This window comes from Chinchilla lanigera, unplaced genomic scaffold (genome assembly GCF_000276665.1).
Source record: "Chinchilla lanigera isolate Chin_1 unplaced genomic scaffold, ChiLan1.0 scaffold00031, whole genome shotgun sequence".
NCBI lineage: Eukaryota > Metazoa > Chordata > Mammalia > Rodentia > Chinchillidae > Chinchilla > Chinchilla lanigera.
This window is the reverse complement of record NW_004955432.1, coordinates 86131-112422: the sequence shown is the minus strand read 5'-3', so window position 1 is coordinate 112422 and position 26292 is coordinate 86131. Positions and strand designations below refer to the sequence as shown.

At 44.0% G+C, this 26292-nt stretch overlaps 1 protein-coding gene across 3 annotated transcripts in view; it reads left to right on the top strand.

The window, feature by feature from the left end:
* Positions 1–26292, top strand: part of Dapk1 (death-associated protein kinase 1) — a 224403-nt gene that overhangs the window by 141905 nt on the left and 56206 nt on the right. For all 3 annotated transcript variants that reach the window (XM_013516027.1, XM_013516026.1, XM_013516025.1), the window contains 15 exons: positions 913–1042; positions 1210–1258; positions 1345–1371; positions 1851–2003; positions 2304–2349; positions 3763–3852; positions 4892–4984; positions 7278–7397; positions 7831–7929; positions 9122–9220; positions 10955–11053; positions 12038–12235; positions 13667–13864; positions 19367–19465; positions 22975–23052. In XM_013516027.1, coding sequence (XP_013371481.1) covers positions 913–1042; positions 1210–1258; positions 1345–1371; positions 1851–2003; positions 2304–2349; positions 3763–3852; positions 4892–4984; positions 7278–7397; positions 7831–7929; positions 9122–9220; positions 10955–11053; positions 12038–12235; positions 13667–13864; positions 19367–19465; positions 22975–23052 — 1578 coding nt within the window. The remainder of the gene's footprint in view (positions 1–912; positions 1043–1209; positions 1259–1344; positions 1372–1850; positions 2004–2303; positions 2350–3762; positions 3853–4891; positions 4985–7277; positions 7398–7830; positions 7930–9121; positions 9221–10954; positions 11054–12037; positions 12236–13666; positions 13865–19366; positions 19466–22974; positions 23053–26292) is intronic.

The following is a 26292-nucleotide window of genomic DNA, read 5'->3' as shown; positions in this document are numbered from 1 at the left end:
GGAGCAATCAGTGGGCATGGTTTCCATGTATCTGTGGCTGCTGGCATCAGCAGAAAGGGTCTTGTTTTGTACTGTCCACCTGATGGAGAGGCTATGACCTTACCTTGACGCTGGTTACAGAGCAGTCCCAACTCTGAGACTGGCTATGTAACATTTGCAGCTGGCTGGAGGCAAGGCCTTTAGACAGTGAGAAGGCATATAGGTCATGATCCTGGCTGCCAGAAAGCTGTACTCCCGTTGGGAAGGTAAAACACTCAAGGCAGCAGAAAGTGACACTGTAAGTTCCAGCTCCAGACAGTGAGAAGAGATATAGCAGAATGTGACTCAGGTTGTTGGAGAGGACCGAGGGTATTCTCCATGTTCACTGTAGTGGAGCTCTCGCAGTGCTATCTGTATCCCATAGTGCTCACTAACCACACCCCAGCTGCAGCTCTGCTGCAACCCCTGAAGTTCTGGCCCTGGGAGCTGGAATTTCCATGAATAAATGGCTGTGCAGCATTTCTTGACAATGAAGGGTTGGAAGGTATGGGAAAGGCTCCCGCTCCCTTGAGCTTCATTTGAATTAATGCTGAGTTCTACTTTTTCTCCCCAAATTGTCCTGAAGACCTGAACTGGTCACACCCATCTTGATAAGACAGCTTGTCATTCTGGCTTCCTCCTATTTTCTCTGTCCTCTCTCCTACCGCATGTCTCCTGGTTCCCCTCCAGCACACAGCCCTCACCCCCAGACCCTTGTCTCAAGCTTGCTCCTGGGAGAACCTAAACCACATCATCCATCTTCCCTGTGTGTTCTTTCAACCACTCCTCTGTCTTTTTTTGTTGTTGTTATTTTTTAGGAGCAAGGAAAAAGTGTTCTTCCACCTTCTCCTCAACATCATGCTACAGCTCTTTATTTTTTCTCCTCTTTTTAAGCCTGAGAACATAATGCTTTTGGATAAAAATGTTCCCAAACCTCGGATCAAAATCATTGACTTTGGCTTGGCGCATAAAATTGACTTTGGAAATGAATTCAAGAACATATTCGGAACACCAGAGTTTGTTGGTAGGTTTCTTTGTCCCTGTGATAATCTTTGTCTCAGAAACAGTATGCTGGCAGAACTTCCCCAGCTGTAAGCACATGTCACTGGCTCATGTTTGTAGTTGTGACATGAAGAGAGTTTCTACCAGTTTTCTGCCTTTCCAAGCTAAATAGATGTTTATTTCCTTCAGCTCCTGAGATAGTCAACTATGAACCGCTGGGTCTCGAGGCGGATATGTGGTAAGGAAAAAGTCTTTGATGTTGCTGTCTTTCTGATTTAGTTTACTGTTCCTCTGACATGGTTTCTGTTTTGTTTTTCTGTCTAGGAGTATTGGGGTAATAACCTATATTCTGTAAGTAACCAAATCTACCACTTGGATTCTTTCCTTTTCTTTGTGATCACATGTTCACTCACTAAATGTGCCTTATTGATCCTTCCTGTGAATGCTCTTATGTAAACACATTCTTCTTACACCCCAAACGTATTTCATTTATACTGAGTATCTTTTCCTAATTCAAAATGAATCACCAGAAACTGCATCATAACCATTGTAGGAAAGCATGGCTGTCCACTACAGGGAAAATAGGAAGAAAGGGTGTATTTAAAGCCACTAGACATTATTTCAGATAAACTTTCAAAATTAGTCCTTTGCATTAGGTGGATGCATTTGTTCAGGACGGTTAAATGCCCCATGAAACCTGATTGAATGTTAAAGTGACTGCCCAGGCACCAAATCTTATTTCCTCTCCCCTTATCAAATACTAGTGGAGTAAAATGACAACACAAGACAACCAACCATTCATATTCTGTGCCCCACTTTATTTTTCACAGCCTAAGTGGGGCCTCCCCATTTCTTGGAGACACTAAACAAGAAACATTAGCAAATGTATCTGCAGTCAACTATGAATTTGAGGAAGAATACTTCAGTAATACCAGTGCTCTAGCCAAAGATTTCATCAGAAGACTTCTGGTCAAGGATCCAAAGTGAGTGTCCATCATTTCCAGGAGGGGCTGGGTCATGTTCCCTGCACAGGGCCACCTTTCTCAGACCCAGCATGCTATGTATAGTGCTTCAGAAAACGTGCTCAGGACTCCACACCCACACATTCAGTCCGTCAGCGTGACATTACCAAAAAAAGAACAGTGTTGCTCCTGCCCTCTTCTGTGAGGCAGGCTCTGAACAGCTTTCTTAAAGGTGTCCGCTCAGTGGGCAGGCACAGAAACCACTGAGATGCTTTTTGCAATGCTAACAGCATCTTTTCTTCCTCCCTCACTCCCCTGAAGGAAGAGGATGACAATTCATGACAGTCTACAGCATCCCTGGATCAAGGTGAGCCACATGCTGCTTTAGTCATTTCTCTAAGTAGTTGCTTGGGTCTCCTAGAATTCATTTGTCCTAGACTACTACTAGCTAAGGTTCTTGCCCAGAATGTTATTTGTGCTATAGAAGCCATGCATTAAAACACAAGTAAGAGTGCATCCTACAGTCACAGAGGTGGAGAAGAGAAATAAACTATTGCAGAGCATATTAGAAAAAGTCTAGTTCACTCAGCAGCCATGCTTGGTTTGCCCTGTGGGGTGATGGTCCAACAGTATTTTTTTTTTAATTTGAATGAATTTCTACAATGTAAATGCTATATCAAATCTGGATTTCCAGCTTCTCTTTAAAAATGTGAGGATCTGCCAAAACTAAGTCCACATGCCACAGGGCCATGGGAAATGACACTACAGCCTTTCACTAGGGCAGGTAGCTGTTCCTGGCATATGACATGGGCACATTACCTGCCCTGTGGGCATTTGAGTTAAAGAAACTGCTTCAGCCTCAAACCAAAAGGACTAAAGTTGGAGGATGTGTTAGTTTCCCATTGCTGTGACAAAATACCTGAGGGGGGAAAAGGCTTATTTTGGCTTGCAGCTTTGGTCCTTGCTCATTTGGCTGTGTTGTTTTTGGACCTGTCATGGGGCAGACATCAGGAGGGTAGCATATGGCAGAGCAGAGTTGCTTACTTTGTAGCCTGGAAGGAAAGAGGGAGGTAGGGAGGGCTTGGTGTCCACATGCCAGCAACCTAACTTCCTCCCACTAGGTTCTGCATTTTAAAGGTTCCACTGCTTCCTTGTAGCACCACCGGCTGGTGACCACACCTTTAGCATATGAGCCTTTGGTGAGGTGTTTAAGATCCAGACTATCTCATGGGAATATGACAGTTACAAAACTAAATCATGGAATCAACAAGTGTCATTCTGGAAGCAGGCAGGGGACAAGAAAGGACACTGCCTGAATAAGCTATCCATAGTTGTTGGCTGCTTCTGTTGAATGTGAGCCCCCTGAACTAGATAGATACAGTAGAAGCAATTCAGATGCTGTGAAATCCACCAAATTTGCCCACCTCTGAGGTTCCTCCCAGCTTGAAATTACTTGATGATATCCAGGTTCAAAAACTTCATAATATGCCTGAATCTTGCCATCTTCAAACTATCAATATGGGAAGTTGTAGTTTGGTTTGACACCAAGCTTAGCTTCTTTCCAGATCCATTTTTTATGGATTATATTAAACCCCCAGCAAAGTGTTCTACTGCAAAGACCAAGTTCCTAGATTTTGCATGTTTTCCCAGTTTGTAATTCTATTTTAGGAGGGTGAATGTGTAAGCTTATTTGGAATAATGAGAGATTTCAAAAAATTGTCATATAACCCGTTTCTGTAATTGGAGAGCTCTAAATTTTTTTCTTGAATTTTCATTTTAGCCTAAAGATACACAACAAGCACTTAGTAGAAAAGCATCAGCAGTAAATATGGAGAAATTCAAGAAGTTTGCAGCCCGGAAAAAATGGAAAGTAAGGTTGTTTGATGTGAAAGGATTAACAAATTGTTTCTTCTGCATAGTTCTGTCAGGTTCATCTCTTCTGATACTGGCAATGGGAAAATACATTCATTCTGCACCATTACCCTACTTTTAAAGACAAGCAAAAACCATTTAGTCCTTTCTAACTCTTTCTAATGTAATTCTGAATTTTCTTTTGTCCAGTTAATTCCCAAAGCAATTATTTTTAATCAGTACCATAAAATTACAATGAAGTCTTTTTCTAAATACAGCAAGCGGCATTTTAAATAAATTTGTTCTTACGGGTAAGCAGCATGACAATACATTTATACCAGAGTGTATGTAAATGACCTTTTTGTTTCAGCCTTGGTCCCTGAGGGGCTGGGACCCAATAGGGACAGGAGCATTAGCAGTGTGCCTGTTTTACTTTCTCAGAGTGGATGGTCTCTGCCAGTTTCTCTGGGCCAAGAGACACTGGTACAAGCATCCTCGGAGGAATTAAAAATCAATTTTTGGATTGTGATGGGGTGGCTTGTTATTGCCATGGTCATGGCAAATCCAGAGGAAGTAAGTGTTGTCTGTGTTACCCACAGTATCCCACACTTGCTTATCTTCAATAACTGTATGGGTTCTGATAATCACATTATCTACCCCACTGCTCACAGAGTCCAGGGGCCCCTGTATCCTGTGTCCTGAGTTGCTGGCACAGTATACCGTGCTGCTTGAAGGACCTACAAGGAGTTTGCTAGGGTGTTATTATACTCCTCAAAGAATAGAGAAGGAAGTATAGAGAAAGAAGGATGCAGAGTTCTGCAGCTTAATAATAAAATGCAGAAGAATCTCAATCATGTAGTCTGGATTTGTAAGACCTTTAGAGTTATTCTTCAAGCAAATATAATACAACCTGTGGTGGGATCACCCACCCCCAGATAATGCACGCTGTCAGCAATGAATGCTATCTGAAAGACTTCATAATTTGCAGTAATTTTGGTGCTGTTATATGAGCTCCCTTTCTTCCTCTTCCCCTGACTTTTTTGTTGTTGTTTTTAAAGCAATCTGTTCGCTTGATATCACTGTGCCAAAGACTGTCCAGGTCATTCCTGTCCAGAAGTAACGTGAGTGTTGCTAGAAGTGATGATACTCTGGTAAGCAAATCTGTTTACTTTGGTCATCCTGTTTGTTACTGCTGTGTCTTGGAGTGTGTAGATTGTTCTGGTTCTTCACCAACCCAAAGAACCTGAAGTCCTTGTGGTAGCTGATTTAATGTCCCCTGTGGCTTCTTTCCTCCTTTTTTCATTTGAGTGGCACCTCTCACACTACTCACACTTTTCCTCACACCATGTATCGTGTACACATACACACACACGTGCATGTGCTTCCCCCCGCCCCCCATAAAGCAGTGGAGAAGAACAGAGCTTATTCTACTTTGTATGAACTAAAATGAGAGCCCTCAGTTGCCACGGACATGAGAGACACCCAGTGGTATGGAAGGTGCAGACAGGCTGCACCTTCCCCCGACCAAGGACATCAAGGAAAACGCCATTCTGCTGGCTGCCGTTTCCCCTGGATGAGAAAGCCACACTCTTGGCTTATTGATATTACATTGCCCAAGGCCCTTGAGAACAGCACCATCTTTTCCCTCACAATCCAAACTGAAATGTAATCTGTTAGCTTTTCAGATATGACTGACACGTGTATTCAACGTGACTCCCCTGATAGTCAAACAGCAGGGCTGTGTTGCTGCTGGAGGTGAAGGGGACTCCAGAAAGGGCAGACATGTGAGGGTGGTGGGAAGCACCTTGCCCTGTAACTGAGCACTCAGGGTGGAACTAGGGACTGCACAGGCTCAACCACACACCAGGAGATGCTAACCCTTTTTTTCCACGAAGCTGTAGCTTTACTGAGCTCTCCACGCCTAGCCTTGTGCAGTAAAAAGAGATTTTAAAAGAAAAAAAACAAATAGGAGAGAACAAAGTTAGGAAGAAGAGTGAGAGGAGGAAGGAGACATCCTAGGGAATTGTTTGAGGGTAGCCGTTGAACCAGGAGAAAGATGATATTAAGAATCTAAGTAGGATAATGTGAGTGAGTAAGAATTGTAAATTATAATCTGTCTGAGTAATTGGTTAGAGGAAAAATACATGTGTCGCAGTGAAAAGCTTTGTACAGGAGCCCTAGGTAAGGAAACCCCCATTCCCAGAGGCCAGTATCAATCCTCACCGCTGTGTTAATCTTGAGGATTTGGGCTTAGACTGTTTTATTCCTTCCACATACCCCATTTCTCTTGACTTTCACTCCCATGCAAGTGACTTCTAGTCATCTGTTTGGATTGTGATAGAAAAGCAAAACAAGTGGCTTTCTTAAACATGCTGTCTTGGTTATTTTTCTTTCATTGCTGAGAAAAAATACCCAACACCCAAAATTAAAGCGGGAAAGATTTATTTACCTCACAGTTTGTGAAGGTTTCAGTCCATAATCTGCTGGCTCCAAGGCATGGTGGTGTGGCATAGGGGCAACAGCTCAAAGCAGCAGAAGATAGAAAAAGCAACGAGAGAGAGGAGACAAGCCTTTCTGTCCCTTTCATTATATCCAGACTACTGGGGTTAGGGCATTGCCGATCCAATCACAGGACTGATCCTAGCATTGCACCATGATTCAGTCACACACTCTAGGTTCAGCCACCTCTGAAAAAGCCCCACCTACAACTGCATGAGGTTTTGAACATCTAGACACAAGCCATAGCAGGGTTTTTCTAGGTTATTCTTTGGTTTAATGGACCACAGTTTGGAAATAGCTTGTTAAAAGCAGAGTGGCAAAGAACTAACAGACTTTCTGTTCAGTACTCTAATTCTCTCTCCTTTGTGATTAGAAATGCATCCATTTTCCTTTTTCTGACTTCTAGTTTTATGTTTTTTCCCATTGTGATCAGGCATCAGAGAATTTAGCTGTTTTATTTTAGACATTAAAAAAAAAGTTAAAGTGCTCAAAAACATTAGTTCTGTAATTTAAAAAAACTACCTTATTCAAAGATACTATTTCTTGGGCTCTGCAGTTTTTCTTTTCCTTATCTAGAGAGTTTGTATTTCACCTACAATTCCCCACAGTGGCTTCTGGAACTATATTTTGACAAATTTCTGAGATAACCACAAAGGATTTCTTATCATCATCATTCAAAATCTGAATCTTGACAGCTTTTTCCTCTGTGGGTTATGGTACAAGTGGCACGGGCTCGGGTAAAGAGTAGGTGGTATTAGTTGGCAATGTGGAAAGGGGACAAAGTCACTTCCCAGTTCCCTTCATGACCAGGAGCTTAGGGAAGTAAATGGCTCACTTTCCTCTACACACTCTCTTTAACAAGTAAGCAGTGGCTTTGCTTATGTGGAGAAGAGGAAAAGACCCAGCAAGCTACAACTTCTTCCTGTTCTCACTGTCTCGCTCCAGGATGAGGAAGACTCATTTGTGATGAAAGCCATCATCCATGCCATCAACGATGACAATGTCCCAGGCCTGCAGCACCTCCTAGGCTCATTGTCCAACTATGATGTTAACCAACCCAACAAGGTCTGTTTCTGCTCTGCCAGGGATGTGTCAGTGACTATGCACCTCCAAGTCCAAGTTGGGAATGATACCATCTGCTTCTCCATTCTCCCCTCCAATCGGAAGCCCCTAACATGAGGAAAGTTGTTTCTGTTTAGAGTGAGCGCAGTTACACACAAGGTCTTTCTGCCTTGAGGGTTTTCCTTCATTCCCCATTGCACCTCTACCCATGAAATGTTGAATTTGCTCATCCTGCAAATGACAGTGTCATTTGACTAGGAATCCAAACGAAGGAGGGTTGCTTGTCCTTCTGCTGTGTTCCTGCCACCCACCCATAACGCCAGGCCGGCGACCTGGGAGGGGTGTGTGGGTAGGGTGGGAGAGGAGGCGACAGTAGCAGCTGGGCCTTTTCTTTCCTATCAAACTCAAATAGTCACTGTTTTCCTCTCTGTTACAGCATGGGACACCTCCGTTACTCATTGCCGCTGGTTGTGGGAATATTCAAATACTACAGCTGCTCCTAAAAAGAGGCTCAAGAATTGATGTCCAGGATAAGGTCATAATTCTATTTTACCAAAAAATGAATGCATTTTTTAGTTGTAGAGATACTAGAAGAAAAAAATATATGTCTTAATGCCCTAATTCATCTCCCAGTTTCCTATAAAGGAAAATGAATTGCTTAAATAGCCTGTGTAATGTTTCCAAACATGCATTTGAAAAAGGCAAATGTGGGGGCTGGGAATTTAGCTCAGCGGCAAAAGCGCCTGCCTGGCAAGCGCAAGGTCGTGAGTTTGGTTCCAGGTACCGGAGAAAAACCAAAAAAAAAAAAAAAAAAAGAAAAAGGCAAATGTTTCTCTCCATTGTGGCTTAGTATCAGCATTTCTTTGTACCTACTTCAGATTTTGCACCTTAGTGTTAAATGTCAGAGTTGTAAAAGTTGTCATTATGTAGTTAAGTTATTCAGAAAAGAATTTGCCTATGTGACTATTAGGGCACCCAAGTAAGAATGATACCTTTTGAGCTACGTACCACAGAACTATAGACAAAATTAACATTTGGTGATCCTTACAATGAATCTGTCCTGAGCAGAGCTATCAGTGCCCCTCTTCACAGTACAGTGAGCCCTGCACATCCATAGGGTCTGCATCCCTGGATTCAACCAATTGTGGATCAAAAATATGTGGGGAAAAAAATCCAGAAAGCTTTCCATCTCATTATTCTCTAAACAATGTACTATAACTATTTACATGGCATTTCCATTCTCTTGGGTATTATGATTAATTTAGAGATGATTTAAAGTATACAAGAGGATATGCACTGGATCTATGCAAATTCCACATCATTTTACAGAAGGGGATTGAGTGTCCATGGACATGGGTATCTGCTTAGGGCCTGGCTCCGTCTGCAGATACTGAGAGCAACTGGATAAAGAATTCAAACTAAAGGTTGAAATGAAAGAGAGAAAAACATCTTCTGCTTTGAAATAATTGCAGATTTACCAAGGGACTTACAAAGACAGTACAGAGAATTACCTTATACCCTACACAGAGTGTTCTCTAATGCTAATGCCTTACAAAACTGTGGTACAGTTGCTAAAACTGTTAACATGGAATGAGTTTTATTCCTTTTGGAAGTGACTTCTTTGGGGTTTGTCACTGCATAGGAAAGGGAATTGAGTGATTCTGAGGGAGATATGCATTCAACTGTCGGTTCTCTACTGTTGTGACTCCAGGTTGTTCTTTGTGCAGGGTGGATCCAATGCTGTGTACTGGGCCTCTCGGCATGGCCATGTGGACACTTTGAAATTTCTCAGTGAGAACAAGTGCCCTTTGGATGTAAAAGATAAGGTAAGGGGTGGGATAGGTGCACCAGGACCCAGGAGTGAAGGTTCAAGACCAAGATCCTCCTGCAAAGAGTTTAAAGCTAAAGTTTCCTTTGTTTGTGGCTTGGTCTAATTCTGAAATCTGCCTTAAGATGAAATCTGCTAGGTTGTTGTCATAATGTGCAAGCATTGAATTATCTTTTCCATAACATGGATATCCCAAGTTCTAACAGTAAAACAACTAGAAAGAGACCTGAGTCCTGAAATTCTAATTCACTTTATGCTTCAAAGCAAATGCCTGCCATTCTCTTTTTCTTTGAAAAGGCTGACAGTGCTGACCTGCAGTCACTAGCACTAGGAGATTAGTGTGATAATGCACACCAAATAAGGCTTTTGTGGGACCAAGATGCTAGTAAAGTTTTTAATATACCCGTGTGTCTTACTTTAATATACATCTGTTTTATTTAGTTCACACAGTAGTCCTATACATTCATTGCCAGGGCTAGAACCTGATTAAACCTAGGTTTTCTACTTTCTTATTAATTACTTATTGTACTGTACAACATTTCATACAAACATTTCCAATGCTTGTAGTCTAATTTGCATTGATCATTTAAGATTGTCACACCCAGTTGCATGGGTTGTGCACTGTACCGTACCTGAAGAATTACATTCACATCAAAGAGACCATGTTGGCTGGGTGTGACAACACACGACTGTAATATCAGCTGCCGTAGAGCTTGGGGCAGGAGGATCATGAGTTCAAACCCAACCTGAGGAGCAAAGCAAAACCTTGTTGACAGAGAGACAGACAGACTGTGTTAGCTAGCTTTTGGTCACTGTGAAAAAATATCTGAGAAATTAACTTAAAAGGAGGAAAGGTTTAGTTTGACTCATGGTTTCAGAAGTTTCAGTGTATGACTAGTTGGCTGTGTTGCTCTGGGGCCTGTGGTGAGGCAGAGCATCATGGTGGGCAGTGTGTGGTGGGACATAGCTGCTCACCTCATAGCATTCTGGAAAGACAGGAAGTGGCTATGGCCTAGTGTCCCCTGCAAGGGTACACGCCAGTGAGCTGAGTTCCTTCTCCCAGGCTGCACCATCTAACTTAGCTTCACCATGTCACAGTGGAGCAGTGGGCTGGCCCTGAGCTATAGCACAGAGACCTTAGAGGACGTTTAAGATCAAAACTATAATACATGTATCATGGCAGTTTTGGGGCAGTTGGTAATGCAGTATCCTGTTTTCTCTCTTTTTAGTTTATTCAGACTTTGTGGAGAGCAGATATAAGTAAAGTATCTTAAAGGGCTTGTTATTAATTCACAGAAAGTTGTTACATAAGCAGATATGATTTAACATTTCTTAAGAATAATTTTCTGCACCTAGACAGGTCATGGAATGAAAAACTTGTTAATAAATAGAACTACACATTTAAATAAGGGCGGTAAGGTGAACCTAACACTCGAAAAGGAATTTTGTGTGTCTTAAAGCTGATAGCTAGAAGCATCTATATGTCATGAAGGCTCAGCAAGCCATCGTGGAAAAGGCAAAGCAGTCTCACTGTGTGTGCATTTGGGTCATCACTAGCAGTGTGAGCTGTTGCATGGGTTAACTCCACTACCTGGTGGATGCCTGTCTCCGGGCCCTTCGTCCACCTCCAGGGTGCATGGTCTGAGGGAGGAGGTGCCACCAAGAGGACAGGCCTTGCCTTCTGGCCTCCACAGCCTGCTCACTGAGTGGGCTTGGTCTGTTTTTTTCACAGTCTGGAGAGACAGCCCTTCATGTGGCAGCTCGCTACGGACACGCTGACGTGGTTCAGCTTCTGTGCAGCTTCGGATCCAATCCTGACTTCCAGGACAAGGTGGGTCGCAGTGGCCAACATGCTCCCTGTGTCACGTGCAGGCAACCAAATGATCACTGGAGCCTTTGGTGTTTTATCCAGCTTAGACTTCCTGTTGGCCTTTACTGAGGGCACACAATGAGAGCACTCAGTGTGGGGGAAGTGTTGGTGCCAGGTTCACTTCTGAACTGTGCTGCCATATTTAATCTTTTGGGGAATCCTGTGAGGTGGGCTCCTATCACCGCCACCTTCATTTGACAGATGAGGAATTGAGGGAGAGGAAAGTTCTGTGACTTGCTCAGCTCTCCTAACTGGTTGGATGTGGGTTCAAACCAAAACAGTCTGGTTTCAGAGTTCACACTTTTCACTACCAGGACCTTTCACTCACAGACAAGTTTCTGTTCCTGTTGACAGTGAAGGTGTAGACCTCATAGCCCTCAGGAACCTCCAGACCAGCCTTTTTTTTCACTACTTAAAGCACAGCTGTTTGGATTGCTTACTTGCCAAAGCAGTCATGCTGTTGTGACTCATCTTTGTGTTATGTACGTGAAGGAGTTTTTAGGCAAGAAGACTTAGAAGAATTCTTGCTCAGAGAAGTGCTGTCTTCCTGTTAATAGTTTCAGATGCAGTAAAGGAACACAGTTTCACCAGCAAGATGTTATAAATCCACCCACTCAAAGGCTCTGTGCTCAGAAAAGCTGAGTCAATTTCCAGTGGCTCCCCAAAGTTACTTGTTAGTAAATGCTGAGAGAGTCAAATTCTTCTAACACACAAGTTTTAAGGTAAGAAAAATAAGAAAGCAGAGACAGTGGGTCTGCCTCTTACTAGTCATATCTCACACTGAGGTTGTTACTTCAGATTAATATTTTGCCCCAATGGCTGGGAGCTCTTACTCCTACCACCTGACTTGAATTTTCTCCTGAATTCAACCAAGTTTCTCACCATGCCTGTGCTTTCCTTCACATCATTGTGTCATCGTCCTTGGTGTTCTGCTCTCTGGGCCAGGAAGAAGAAACCCCCCTGCACTGTGCTGCCTGGCATGGCTATTACTCCGTGGCCAAAGCCCTTTGTGAAGCCGGCTGTAATGTCAACATCAAGAACCGGGAAGGAGAGACTCCACTCCTGACAGCCTCTGCCAGGGGCTACCATGACATTGTGGAGTGTCTGGCTGAGCATGGAGCTGACCTTAATGCCTCTGACAAGGTGCTTCATTGGGGGAATGGGTCACAGTCACAAAGAAGTGATCTGGGAGACTCATGGGACTGCAAGACTCATCAATGTATTTCTGTAGGACAACAAGCTCTTGAGCACAACAACTTGTAATTATCTTTTCTCTGTCCCAAAGGTTCTGTGAACTTTTCTAGATTTGGTATAATGATTAATGCTCATTGTGGCATGTAACACAATTTATGAATCAGTGCCACTATTTTGGCCTCTTGTAACTTTAACCTTTTCAGCTTTGGAGTAAGTGCAGTGCTGATCACTGAATCCTAGCCAGCTCTCTTTGAGGACTGGGACTGGCAACACACTATTAATTTTTAGGTTCACAAAGAAATAGGTGCTTTATGTACTTTTCACCATTTTCTGTTTTGTAGAAAGATGATAAATCACTTTTATTCGTCTGGCAATTTCAGTTCTAGACCAGGTGTTTCCATTTTAAGCAAACTCAGCATAATCTGCTTTTATTGTGAATATATACTTTAGTGTTCATATTGCCACATATAGTTAGATTTGGGTTCTGTAGTTAATTTATGAAGTTCCATTTGTGAAATGTTGTCTTGGTAGGAAGCACTGGTTCTTGTGGGGGACAGCATTGCCCATAGTACTTCTTTTATAAGTGTAGCTACAGACCTGAAATGACATACGTATCCAAATGCTCCATCTTTTATAAGCCCCATACTTTGGTTGCCACACTGGGGTACACTTGCTGTTGGCATCTGGTAGATCAAGACCCATGGTTGGGAGCCTCACAGTAGTACTATCTGACCCAAAATGTTGAGAGTGTTGAAGTGGGGAAGCTGTGGTTCAGAGATGTTACACAAATGATTCAGAGCTCTCTCACTGGTGCCAAAACTTAGCACACCTACTCCCCAGGGAGGCTGTACTGGGTAGTGTGAATTCATAGGCTCATTTCCATAGGATGCAGAGTTGAGGAAGTTGTGTCTGCCCTCGTGCATATGACAGCCCTGAGCAGATTATTCCATATTGTTTTCACAGTTTCTCCTGGTGTAAAATAAAACAATAAGCTTCTTACCTAAAAAGTTAGTAAGTGTTGCTGGGCAAATATGTCTAAATTATGTTTTTAATACTCCATTAAATGGGCCACAGAAGTACCAGCGATTACTTATGTGTGATAAATTCAGAGATGAAGTACGGGTTCTTTCCATTTGGTTGCACTGCCCAAGTCTAAATTAGTCAAGCTGATGTTCAATTTAGGGCGTGATTATTCAGAGTAGAGCAGGTAAAGCCTCTCTCATCCTCCAGAATAGAGTCAGTAACTGCTTAAATCCTGCTCAGGCTTGTTGCTTATGGTCATTTTGGTAATTAAGCCTTAGCCAGCAGTGGTAGGAAGAGTGGGGAGACCAGAGCCACCAGCTTAAGTGCGAAGCGCTCATCACCTTGGTTTGTTTCCAGGATGAACACATTGCCCTTCATCTTGCTGTGCGGCGGTGTCAAATGGAGGTCATCAAGACTCTTATCAACCAAGGGTGTTCGGTCGACTTCCAAGACAGACACGGCAACACCCCACTTCATGTGGCCTGCAAAGATGGCAATGTGCCTATTGTGGTGGCCCTCTGTGAAGCAAATTGTGCTTTAGATGTCTCAAACAAGGTAAGTGTGGAGGATATGATCCCTGCAGAATCTACCTGTGTCTCTGTCCACCTGTTCCTGGGTTTTGGCCAAGTTTCTATTTGTATTTTATTGTTCAAAGTGAATATCACTCGTAGGGACTTGTTTTTTTAGGATAGTCCCACTTTACATGTGACTTTTGAATAGTTTCCTGGAATAACAAAAACATTCTTGTATTAATAAGTACTTTCTTTCTGACTAGCCCACTGGTGGGCAGTCAGAGAGAGAGGGAGAGAATAAGAATGAGAATGGGTGCATGTTCCTGTACCACCGTAACATGGTACACATGAGGGCATATGGCTGGAGCACTGAGTCTTCAGGAAGAACTTGATCACATGATTTGATCAAGGTTCCTAGGGCCTCATACCCTTCTTGTCTTTCTCTATTAAGAACTCTATGGTCAAAAGTTCCTAATACTTTCTTTCATGCTAAGTTATTTGGTAAGACCAAGGAGAGGCTATCATCTGGTAAATGATAAAAAATGAAAATAATAAAGTATGTGCTTCCATGTTCATAAAAATTCCATATGCTGATTTCTAGAGGTTGGCTACCAGCTTCCCTTTTCTCTGAATCCCACTGAGATTTTCTTTTCTTTGTTTTTTTTTTTTTTTTGGTTCTTTTCTGGTACGGGGAATCGAACTCACAACCTGGTACTTGCCAGGCAGGCACTGTGCCACTAAGCTAAATCCCCAGCCTCCATCACTGATACTTTCCTTACTGAATAAGATGGAGCATTTGGATACGTATGTCATTTTAGGTCTGTAGCTATATGAATGGTAGGCACTATCTTGCTATGATTGTGTTAAAAACAAAGTGCAAGCAGGATTGACTTCATTGCAGGAAGTGTCTGTTTATAAATGCTGTAAGCAGTGCTAGCAGGATTTTTTATAATTTGTTTGAGGTAAAATAATTAATATCTAAAATAGCCAGAAAACTATTCCTCTTGCATACTATATGATTAATTGTAATGGAAATTGAACCCTCCCATTCTGGGAGGAGAGAACATGACACCCTAGGCATTAGCAGCTAGTGCTTTCCCGGTTTATCCCATTCTAATCTTGCCATACCAGTTAGGTAAGTGACTTAAAAGCCAAGCATAATATTAAATAGCATCAAGACTTGACTTTCTTTCTAGGATTCTTTAGAACCTAAAGTGGCTTCAAGGAACACCGAGCACTCAGTAGACTTCATTTAGACTTGGTGACTCTATACACAGTGGGTCTACTGTGTGCACAGCTTCTGGGGATGTAGCTCAGTAGTATAGCATATTTTTGCAAAGAAAGGCCTAAGTTAAATCTCTTGTGATTCCCCTAAAAAGGTAGACCAGCACACTTGTTAAATATGCCCTTTAAAAACTCGGTGAGACAGTGCCAGACTTGTTTAAAAGCATGAAAAAGTATGTGACTCTGTGGGTAGTGCATGCTTAACACACGAGACTCTGGGCCCAGACCTCAGCCCTGAAAAAGAAAACAAATATCCCTGGCTTTTTTGATGGGAAAATGTCTATGTTTTTGACACTGTAGGTGTCCATCAATTATTCCAAAATGTTGCTATGAGCTTTCATTTTTAACAATATGACACAGCAGTTACATAGGGGGCATTCATTACATGGTTTGTGTATTAAATTGAGTTTGGCCTAAGTTAGAATTGTCAGCCCCATACTTTGAATCTCTCAGAACCAATAGCAATAGTTAAAACTGTCATCCAGACACTCTTAGAAGGGAAAATGCACTGACAGTCAACCTCTGCATTCAGGGGCACTGCAGATAGGCGCTGCAGGTTGTTTTTGCTGCTTGGATGCTTAGCACACTGTGGCTGTATGGGTCTCACACCTCCTTCAGAAAGCGTGATGTTACTCCTCATCATAGTCCATTTCATGTTGTTCTAACAAAATCCCTAAGACTGAACACTTTATAAAAGAAACAGGGTTATTTTATTCCTAGTGTTAAGAGGGTGAAAGTTCAAGATCAGCTGGACCCATACAGTCAGCTCTGGTGAGGATCTTCATGCTGCATATGGCGTGGTGAATGTCATCACAGGGCGGGAATGCAAGGGGGGCAGTGAGAGGGAGAGACAGGAGAGGAGGGGAGGAGAGAGAGGGATATTATGTGGCAAGAGAGGGAGCAACTTTGCTTTAACAGCTCACTGTCATAACCAGTCCATTCCTTCGAGGCCTAACCTACTCTGCAGAGAGAGGCATTTATCCGTCCAAGGGTGATGCCTGAGGACCCAACCCCTCCTTCTGTGCTAACCTCTGCAGACTCCACCACGTCCTCACCCCATGACCACAGGGCACACACCCCAAGCACACAGACCTTTGAGGGATGAAACCAGCTCCAAACCATAGTGCTCTTATTTTTCTATTTCTTCCTGTTGTTTTTTGTTTTCTAAAGACTGGTGATGGAGACTCGAGAAGCTTAAGTAAGGAGAAGGCATTAGCTTTCCTCCAAGTCCTGTCCCATCCAGCTTTACGGAAACTCGCTCAGAAAGTGTCGGCACGGATGTGCCATGAGGCATCCAGTCTTCAACCTCACAGTTGCTCTTTCCCCATGGTGTTGTCTCGCCTTCTTCTAGATTTGATATTCCATGGGACAGATGCATTCAGATCCTGCCGCCATCACAGTGTGCGGCAGGACCTTGTCACTGTCTTTGATGTCCACTGTCATGGAAGGAAGATACTCTTTCCTGCTTCGCTCTCATTTTGCTTCTCAAAGCAGGAAGATACTCTTCCTCCTTTCCTGCTTTGCTTCATTTGTAGTCCAGGAATGTGGCTGTTAACCCAGCCATGGTAGAGGACATGCTGGGAAGGAAGAAGATGACACAGAGTGCATGGCCTGTACTCACTTGCATCTTTCTGGGCTGGTTCTAATAAGTAAAGGTGGAGAAAGCACGTTGCCCACACACTCTGGTCCAAGAGTAAGAGAGCTGTGCCCACATCAAGCCTGTGCTACTGCTTTCCGGACAGCACCATGCTACACGTGGGGAGAGGTGCTCATGGGTGCCAAAGGGGATGGTGTGCCCTCAGGCTGCTTTTAGACAGGTGTGTGCACATCTGGGAGCAGCAGCCCATCACGTTGTTGGCCCTATTGTGATGGGTTCAGGGGCTGTGGAAAACACAGAAGCAGTTCTGTGGACAATACAGAACCAGAGAAAGCTCTTGGAGATGTAAGCATGACCACGGCTTTGACAGATGATGGGACCAGAAAGCCACTTTTGGACAGAGGAAAGCATGTGCATCTGTCAGGGACCAGAGGGACACATAGGGAACAGAATATACTTGTTTAGGGAGGAGGTTGTGGGGAGAGGTGAAGAAGCAGGGCACAGATGGCGTCCAGAGGGCAAACTGCCTGCACTGTCATGTTGGGGAGCTTAAGTTTTGCTCCATCCAGAGTGGGTCTTCATAACCGCCAGTCTCCTTGACCCTCTTCCTCCTCACGCTTCTGCCATTCTTTCTCTTCCATCTGTAAGACTGTGGTCAAAACTGTGTCTTCCTTATATCCTCTCACCCAGACTTCATCCAGATCTTCAAAATCTTTTTTCCTCCTTAATCTTTTTTCCTCTAGGATATTCAAAATTTTTATATCTGCTTTCTGAGTTATTGTAGAGATGATAGTAAACAAAGCATGAGCATGTGCACATACTGCAGCATTATTTCCAGCAAGGAATCAGAGCTCCCTTCCTGTCCGTCCCAGGCAAGCTGCCCAGATAACCCTGACATAGCCATATACCGAGTGTCACTTGGCTATTCAAAAGTGTGTAATAGATGCAGTTACAGATATGGAAAAGTATGCACAGTCTGCTGTTGGGTGAATAGGAAGGATGACAGGTGGATGCACCGTACCATGTCTTGCCTGTCTAAGTCGGTTATCTCTTACAAAGGATTCAGAGGTGACAGCTTGGAAGGAGATGCCCCAAGTGTTAAGTAGGAAGAGCTCTGAGAATGGGAATGAGCGGGCAGAGGTGCAACAGGGGCCAGAGACTTGTTTTCTACCATTTATCCTTCTATATTAGCTAGATATTTTAAGTGAACATGTGTTAACTTCACAACAAAAATGAGTAAGTACAAAATAAACAGCATAAAACCGAGACCCCCAAGCTTTTATCAGCTCACAGCAGCCTTAGCATCCCAGTAATTTTTGTTCATGATATCCCTGAATGAAAGAAGTACCTCACAGTTATGTGTTTTAGTCCCGTCTATTCAATGTAGCCACTCTTGAGTAACATAATATACATAAATGGAAAGAAAACTAACATCTTTGTCTCATTATTACATAACCGTAAATACTCACTAACCACCCTGTATGCCTGTTGGGCACACTCATCCAACCTTGCTCAGAGGGGACAGCCCACCTCATCGCCTGCTCCCCTTAATTTTTCGGAATCCTTACTATCACAGCAGCTACCAGACTCTGGAGGCTGGCTTGCAGATACAGTGTTGTGGAAAGCAAAGTGGAGCAGTCCAGTGTGGAGACTCTGAACACCTTGAGTCAGTAGCTCCACTAGGATGCTAACCTAGTGGCCCCATCAGAAGCCTAAATTCTTGCTCAGGGCCCCTGTGAATTTACTGAAGTGTCCTGAGCTGCTGAAGCATAAAAGTGAAATAACCATGCCCTTGAATTTTCCCTCAGTGTCTTCCACCTCCTCCTCCCTAGCTGTGTTCCAGTGTGAACCTAGTGTAAATATTGCTGAGACTTAGGGGCGCTCAAGCCCCTAACTCATGCCTTCTTTCTGCCAGCACAGCCAGAGACTTATCTTTGACAAACCTCCTGCTCTTTCATCTTTTGAGCTCATATTTTGAAGTCACTTTTTTTTTTTTTTTTTTTTGGTACCGGCAATCGAACTCATGACCTCAGGCTTGCCAGGCAAGCACTTATAGCGCTGAGCTATATCCGCGGCCTTGAAGTCACTCTTTTAACTGCACATTCCCTAAAAATTTTTGGTCTGGCTACCTCCCTTGGGGAGCCACGGCCTCTCTTTCTTGGTGGACCCCAGGCTCCTTGCATAATGCCTGTCCCAGAATACTCTCCCTAAGTGTCTTCCACAGCCATGAGATGTGAACCAAAGGGTCTTATTAACTGACAGCCATGAACCAGGTATAGTGGCTCTCACCTGTAATCCTAACAACTCAGGAGGCTAAGGTAGGAGGATTACAAATTCAAGGTCAGCCTGGGTACATAGTGAGACCCTATCTCAAAATTAAAAAAAACAACCAGCCGGGTGTGGTGGCGCACGCCTATAATCCCAGCACTCGGGAGGCTGAGGCAAGAGGATCATTGGGAGTTCGAGACCAGCCTGGGCTACAAAGTGAGCTCAAGGCCATCCTGAACTGCATAGTGAGACCCTGTCTCAGATAGATAGATAGATAGATAGATAGATAGATAGATAGATAGATAGATAGATAGATAGATAAAATAAAACTTTTTTTTTAAAAAAAAAAGAAATAACAGTGAGAAGACTTCTCTTTGGTGTTTTTTTCTCTTCCAGTATGGACGGACACCTCTACACCTTGCAGCCAACAACGGGATCCTCGATGTGGTCCGGTACCTCTGTCTGATGGGGGCCAGTGTCGAGGCACTGACCTCGGTGAGTGCAGGGTTCTGGGGTGCAGGGTGAGTGCAGGAAAGAGCTGCTGGAGATTTCTGTGCCTTAGGGGCACAGCAGGAAGGAATTGCTTGGCAACTTCCTTGTAAACTGACAAGCTGCTATTAAGTTTCCCTCCTCCCTGGCGGTTATGTAAACACTTGCCCACACAACCCAGTTTAATATCTAGTTAATGTTTCATCCTCTTCTTATGCACCAGGCCCCGCTTTGCCTGTAATCCCCACTGGTTCTCCCTGGCCTTTCAGCTTTCCATGTTACATGACAAATGCTCTGCAGTTTCCGTTAGATGCGTGTCTCCCTTCTGTGAATGCTACCCTTCAGCCCCAGCATGCTGGCGCTTGTAGGAGTTAGTGGAAGGAACAACCCTCCGTGTCTGTGCAGAGAGCCTGCCTTTGCTATCACACCCACAAAATGCTTAAATAAGACTAGCCAGCCCCCCTTGACTCCCTGCTGCCTACACAGACCTAGCATCTCCCACGGAAGAAACCACCTGGTTCACATTTCTTACCCAAGAGAAGGTTGCAGTTTTGGTGCTACAGTGGCATGTTGTCATTTACACTGTTGGTGGTTCACAGAGGGGTGATTGTCCAGTCTAACATGGGAGAGTCTTAAACCTCACCAATTAGAGCTTTGCTGGTAGAAGGTAATTTTCTGCAGGGATGAGGGGAATTTTAATATGGTAGCCCACCTCAGGGTCCTGTGGCTAGAAGCTGAGCCTCAGTCTTTAGAGATTATCAAAGATTCAGCATGGGGCTAGATCCAGTCTGCTGCCTGTTTTGTAGTTTAATTTTCTGGCTCACATGCTGCAGTGTCAGAGGTGGGTAATTGCAACGGAGGCACCATGGCCCACCGAGCCCCAGCATGTGTCTGATGTGGCTCTCCGGAGAACCTGTCTGTGGCCTATGGTACAGGATGATGTCTCCCTGCTTGTGCTCATGTCTCTGCCATACCTCAGCCACTCCTCATTGTAGGTATTAGGTCTGTTCTGTGCACTGTTGGGCCCAACTGCTCTTCAAGCCAGTTATTATCAATTTTGGCACAGGCTTGGTCCTCTTCTTAGGGCCGCTCCTCACCCACTGCAAATCCATGCAGGATACAGAGGCAGAACCCGGCAGTGCTTGGAGCTCATAGGCTGGATGTGCCATCATCAGTCCTGCCTGTTCATGTCTGACACATAGCCCAGCTACTCCATAAAAATGCATTTTTATGAGGAAAACATATTTTTGTCACAGATACTGTCACATTAAACAAACACAAACAAAGACAGCTTTGATGATCCCAGTATCTAATTCCTGTATACTCTGGCCCTATGGGTCAGGGCTGCTGACATACATGGCCTCCAGTCTCCACGGGTGTGTCTGTGAGCCTGAGGCCCTTCTGTCCTTCCCATGTCAGCCATCTCCTTGATTGCTACCTCAGGCTGCTGGCCCTCAGGAGCAGCTCTGGCTGTCTGTCTTCCCGCCTCCTGAACACCTCACCTGCTGCTCTCCCTGGCTGCTGGAGTCAGCTTCAAGGAGCCTCACACGCTGTACCCCTACTATGCCAGTGCTCTGTACCAGGCACAGCTAACAAGGAATAAAATAGCATCAAGACAGGTATGTTCCCCAGAAACTCCTAGAGAAGGAGAGACAGACACTGACCCAAGCGTCACACAGTCACTATGTAGTCATGAGTGGGACAAGGCTGACAGGAAAGAGTGGCATCTCAAGGGAGTGGAAGGGCTTGGAGGTGCTCCTGATAGGAGCCAGGTCCTGCACCATGAGGACAAGTGGCAGGAAGAGGGCAGAAGCCTGAGCTTTGTGACCACCAGTGCCTCCCAAGAGCTGGAAGGACAGTGAGGGTGACAGTGTGGGGAGGAGTGCACAGGGCTAGAGGTGGCCTTCCCAGTAGGGAGGGTGGGGGTCTTCCTCCTAGAGCAGAACCACCATTAGCTATCCTCAGCACAGTAGGTTGTGACCATGGAGAGACTCAGACCCATGCTAAAGACATCTGTCATTTCAGATTTCCTGGCAGCTACCTTTTAAAAAAGAAAAAGAGAAAGTGAATTGTACTAGTATATTTTATTTATTAAAAGATATGCATATTTTGAAGTTACTGAGATTATTCACCTTCTCTGGTTTATACCAAGCTTCCCACATCACATGCATGTTCTACACTCATAGCCCATCTTTCCCAGACCACATTTCAGGCCTCTAGAAAAGAGCTGCTAATCTAGCACCAAAACCTCTTTCTCAGCCTGCTTCAGCAAGTGCTGTTGTTTCCCATCCTTCAGAATAACCCCAAGCCCAGCAGCACCCTCCTGGCTTACCTTTCTTCTCTCCTTCATTCTCAGCCAGAACACTTTGTAGTACTCTGAGTGTCCAGCCACATTCGTTTGCCTTTCTTCACTCCTGCATCTGCACAGGTCTGCCTTCAACTCCATAGGCCTCTTGTCCTGTGGAGACCCCAGCCACCTCCTGGCAGCTCTTTCCTTCACATTTCTTTTGTAAAATAAAACACATACTTAAAAACAAAAGCATATAAGCAAATGATGTAGTGATTATTATAAGCAAACACCTTTGTAGTCCCATTCTGGCCAAGAAGCAGAACCCCAGAAGTTTTGTGTAGCCTGAGCCATGGGTGTCTTCCTCCCTTGCCAGAATGCATCCACCTCTCTGGCTTTGACATTGCTTCCTTGAGCTTCTTTCACCTTCCACTCACTCAAGAACCAGCAGCTCTTCCAAATCCTGTTTCATGATGTCGCCTCAGGTTTTGGTGTACTTAACATTCCTTGATCCTCCTTTGTCATATGTAAAAAGTTCTCCTTGCAGCTCCCCCACCCCCACCCAAACCCCCATGACTCCACGGTCGCCTGCACACAGCCCTGAGAACTGGGGCTGACCAGGATTGTTAGGAGGATCACAAGAAACGTAAGCACTTGTTGTGCACATGCATGTTGTAGACAAATCCAGTCAGCACAAAACTGCAGCCCTATGAAAATTCTCAAATGAAAAACCAAACATCAAAGTGTTCCAGGTCTGTAGGTCTTTGTTGTGTGTTCACTAGAAATCTTCAAATCAGAATCTGCTGGACTATTACTTGTCCTTTAGAATCAGTAATTACCAGGAGCTGGCTTTCTAGGAAGGCTATGTTTGGCTGTGTGAGTGCTGTAAGACATGAGCTTGCATGGAGGAAATGTAACATCTAACGACACTCTTGACTGTCTGGATGATTCGAGAAAGGGGCCCAGGACAGAGGACCTGAGCCAGTGGATGAGTTTCAACAGAAGCTCACAGGCCATGGTATCTCCCTACTGTACCACTGGGTGCTTTGTTTGTTCCCATCTCTTCCTTTTCTGAGCAATCAAATAAAACAAGGTCCTTCAGATAGGGAAGCACTCTAAAACGTGCTCTTTGTGTGCCTGATTTGCTGCTGATGCCCGAGACCAACAGTTTCCATGTGTGGAGCTGCCTTTTGCAGAGGAAAAATTTTTTCTGATTTTTCTCTAACAGGATGGAAAGACAGCAGAGGATCTTGCTAAGTCAGAACAGCATGAGCATGTGGCGGGTCTCCTCGCAAGGCTCCGAAAGGTGAGAAATCCTTTTTACCCATCTGAAATTCTCTACTTGTTTTTTTGTGCAAAATTCCCAGTCTGTTCACTTGTAAACCATGGGAATAACTAAAAGAAAGCTTTAGGCCCACGTACAGGAAGAGCATCTATCCCTGTCCTGTAGTTTGTGTATCAACTGGCATACACGCAAAAGTTCTCTATCAGATTTTCTCTTCCTTAGCTGAACTTGAAAAATAACTTGGTCTCTTTACTGTGGTATGCCTGGTCTTCCTTCTCTCACCCTCTCCATTCTGAGCAACCCTCCATAAAGTAGAAGGGAGATGGGAATGCTGACTTTGTCCCTTTCTTTCCTTCACTGAGATTCCAGATTCACTTCAGCTCCTGTTTAACAAATGCCACTTCTCTGAGGTTAACAGAAATGGACAAGGATAAGTGATGCAAGTATATCCGTTGCATCCCACCACATAACAGCATATATCAAGAGACTTCAGTGCAGCCATGCCCTTTACACTGGAAACTTCCATGCACAAAGATAGCTATTATTTGCTATTATTTAAAATGCAGTATTCAAAACTGGAAACTTTAGGAGCAGTAACATCACACAGTTATGGAAGAGAATGTTTCTTGGTCTTTAGAAATAGCTTTGAGGAGATTTTAGTCTCAAGAGTTTAATGCATAGAGTGTCCCTGTGCTTCAGATCAAAAGAATTGCATGCACTTTATAATCTCTGCTATGTTAAACATGTATAGAAGAAGGGCCGGGGATATAGCTCAGTGGCACAAGTGCCTGCCTGGCAAACATAAGGTCCTGAGTTTGATTCCTGGTACCAAAAAAAAGAGTATTAGACAACACTGGAAATTTCCCTTTGGGCTGGGGATTTAGCTCAGCAGCACAGCTCCTGCCTGGCAAGTGCAAGGTCGTGAGTTCGATTCCCAGTACCAGAAAAAAAAAAAACAAAAAAAAGTATAGAAAAAAATAATATGGTATCTTTTATTTTTGCTACTGTGAGTTATTAATCTTTCCTTTAAACATTACTGTATCTTTCCAGATGTGTTCTAACAATCATGTAATAATTTAAAACAATCTTTGTAGAAATAAAAAGATGATTCAGTTAGTTTTTTGAAAAGATATTGTCCAAAATATGTTCAAGATACCCCCAAATTTCCTGTCATGTAGGCAGAAAAGTGCCTGCAGGACAGAGGTTGATGTATTACCTTTGACATCCATTAGAAGTTTGTTCCTAATTTTTTCATGAGAATAAAGATTGGGATAATTTCTTTGCTAGTACAGAATGGAAGTTGGAAAAACTCAAGTGTTTCAAGTGCGTATGAATATGTTAAACTCTTCTGAGCTGACATGGTGGGGAGATCATGCCATAGGTCATTATTGTATACCCTTGTGCTTTGAATGTTGGGAGGGGACCTGGAGGAATCAGATGGAAAAACGATGAGCACAGAGATCTCCCAGGCCCCTAGAGAAATTTGATTCCTCCTCTTGTTGAGATTCCAGAAAGGAAGGAGGAAGCAGAGGAGAAAGACAGAGAAATCAAGATCTAGAAAAACATCCCCACAGTAACATAACTTTTAAGACAAAGTTCCTAATTTTTAAATTAATTTTATTGAAGCAGTGCTAATCAGTTCCACAGAACACAATCCAGGCCCCAGTTTGCAACCTCCGGCTTTGGCTGCAGTGTAGAGTTGGTAGATAAAAGGGCTGTTTTAAGTTGGTTGAGCCTTGCAGCACCCATCAGTAGTGAAAAGACAAGGGAAATCTGGCCTTCCCATAGGCTCCTGGACACCACAGTCAGGTCTCTGTTAGAATCCAGTGGTAGAACAGAACACTTCATTGAAGCCTGGGGGAAGGCTTCCCAAGCAAGCAAGCACTGTCCCTAGCTATGCAGCTGTGCTTTGCTAGGTGTTCTCAGCCTCCCAAAATTCCAGAGAAAGACTGCAGGTCCTGTTCTCCCCAGCAGCCATGGCCAGCAGTACTGTCCTCCCTTCATGTTTGCTAGCCCTTGCTCAGCCCCCATCATGACCAGCACCCTTCAAACCGGGCATTCTAGAAAATGCAGTGGTCACATTCTTCTAGGCCTGGGATACTGATACCATCTCCAAAGCTCATAGTATAGAGCAGGGCCTGTGGGTCTGTGCAGTCAGCTTCTCTTTAAGGAAAAATCAACTGCAAACACCAGACCTCCAGTAGTTGAAGGGGCCACCACTGGAGACCACCTTCCTCTGGCAGAGGGACGGGTGTTTTCTTGGATTCTGCTGTGTCTTGCTGCCTGCCTCCCCACTGGAATAGTTTGTTCTTTCATTTAAAAATAGATTGCCAGTTTGGATGCAAACCCAATGTACTTTACAATGACAAGCGTGAAAAAAATAATAAATGCTCAGAAAAGAGGCATAAAGGGAGAACAGAGAAAAGATGCCAGGATTGGATTGGATTGTGAGATACAGGATCTTTCTCCCTTACTCTGCTGCCCAAGATTTCTGCATTGTGCTTACACTGCTGTTGTAGTTAGAATATAAAGAAAGAGGAGAGTATGGGGTGCTCCCTTAGGGAAGGGTAGCTGACTGCTTTGCAGCCTACAATTTTGGATTCAGTGTGAAGGGGAGGTTCTTGCATGTTCCAGCTTCTCCACTGAAGAAGGAATAACACTATTTTGAATTTCATCATTATTCTGTGATTTTTCTCTAAAGAAGATGTCATGGCCAATAAGAGTTTTCTTTTTTTCTTTTTTTTATTTTTTGTCTTTTTGAGACGTGGTTTCACTATGCCATTCAGGCTGGCCTTGTTGAACTCACTGTGTAGCGTAGGCTGGCCTTGAACTTGCAGCAATCCTCCTGCCTCAGCCTCCAGAGTGCTGGGATGACAAGTGTGCTCGGCTTAAGAAGAGTTGTTTTAATACTTCCGATGTAGGCCAGCAATCCTTTTACACTCAGAATCCAAGAAGAAGGTCCCTCTTGCTTCCCTCTGATATGCAGAATACAGCATGGCAGCTCAGGGCACAGGCTCAAGCCTCTTCTCTTCCAGTCCCAGTCCTGTGAGATTCTTGGCAGATGAGTTAGCCAACAGCCGGCTGCTCATAGCTCTGTGCCTGAGTGGCCTGCTTTGTGCACTGGAGGGAGGACAGTGATGAGGGTCAGATGGGTGGATGTAAATAGTAAATAATAAGAACAGCATCTGCACACGGTGAGCATCCTGTCTGCCACTGGAGTTTGTGCCACGCACAGCACTCTTGGCATGGATGCTGGTGCTA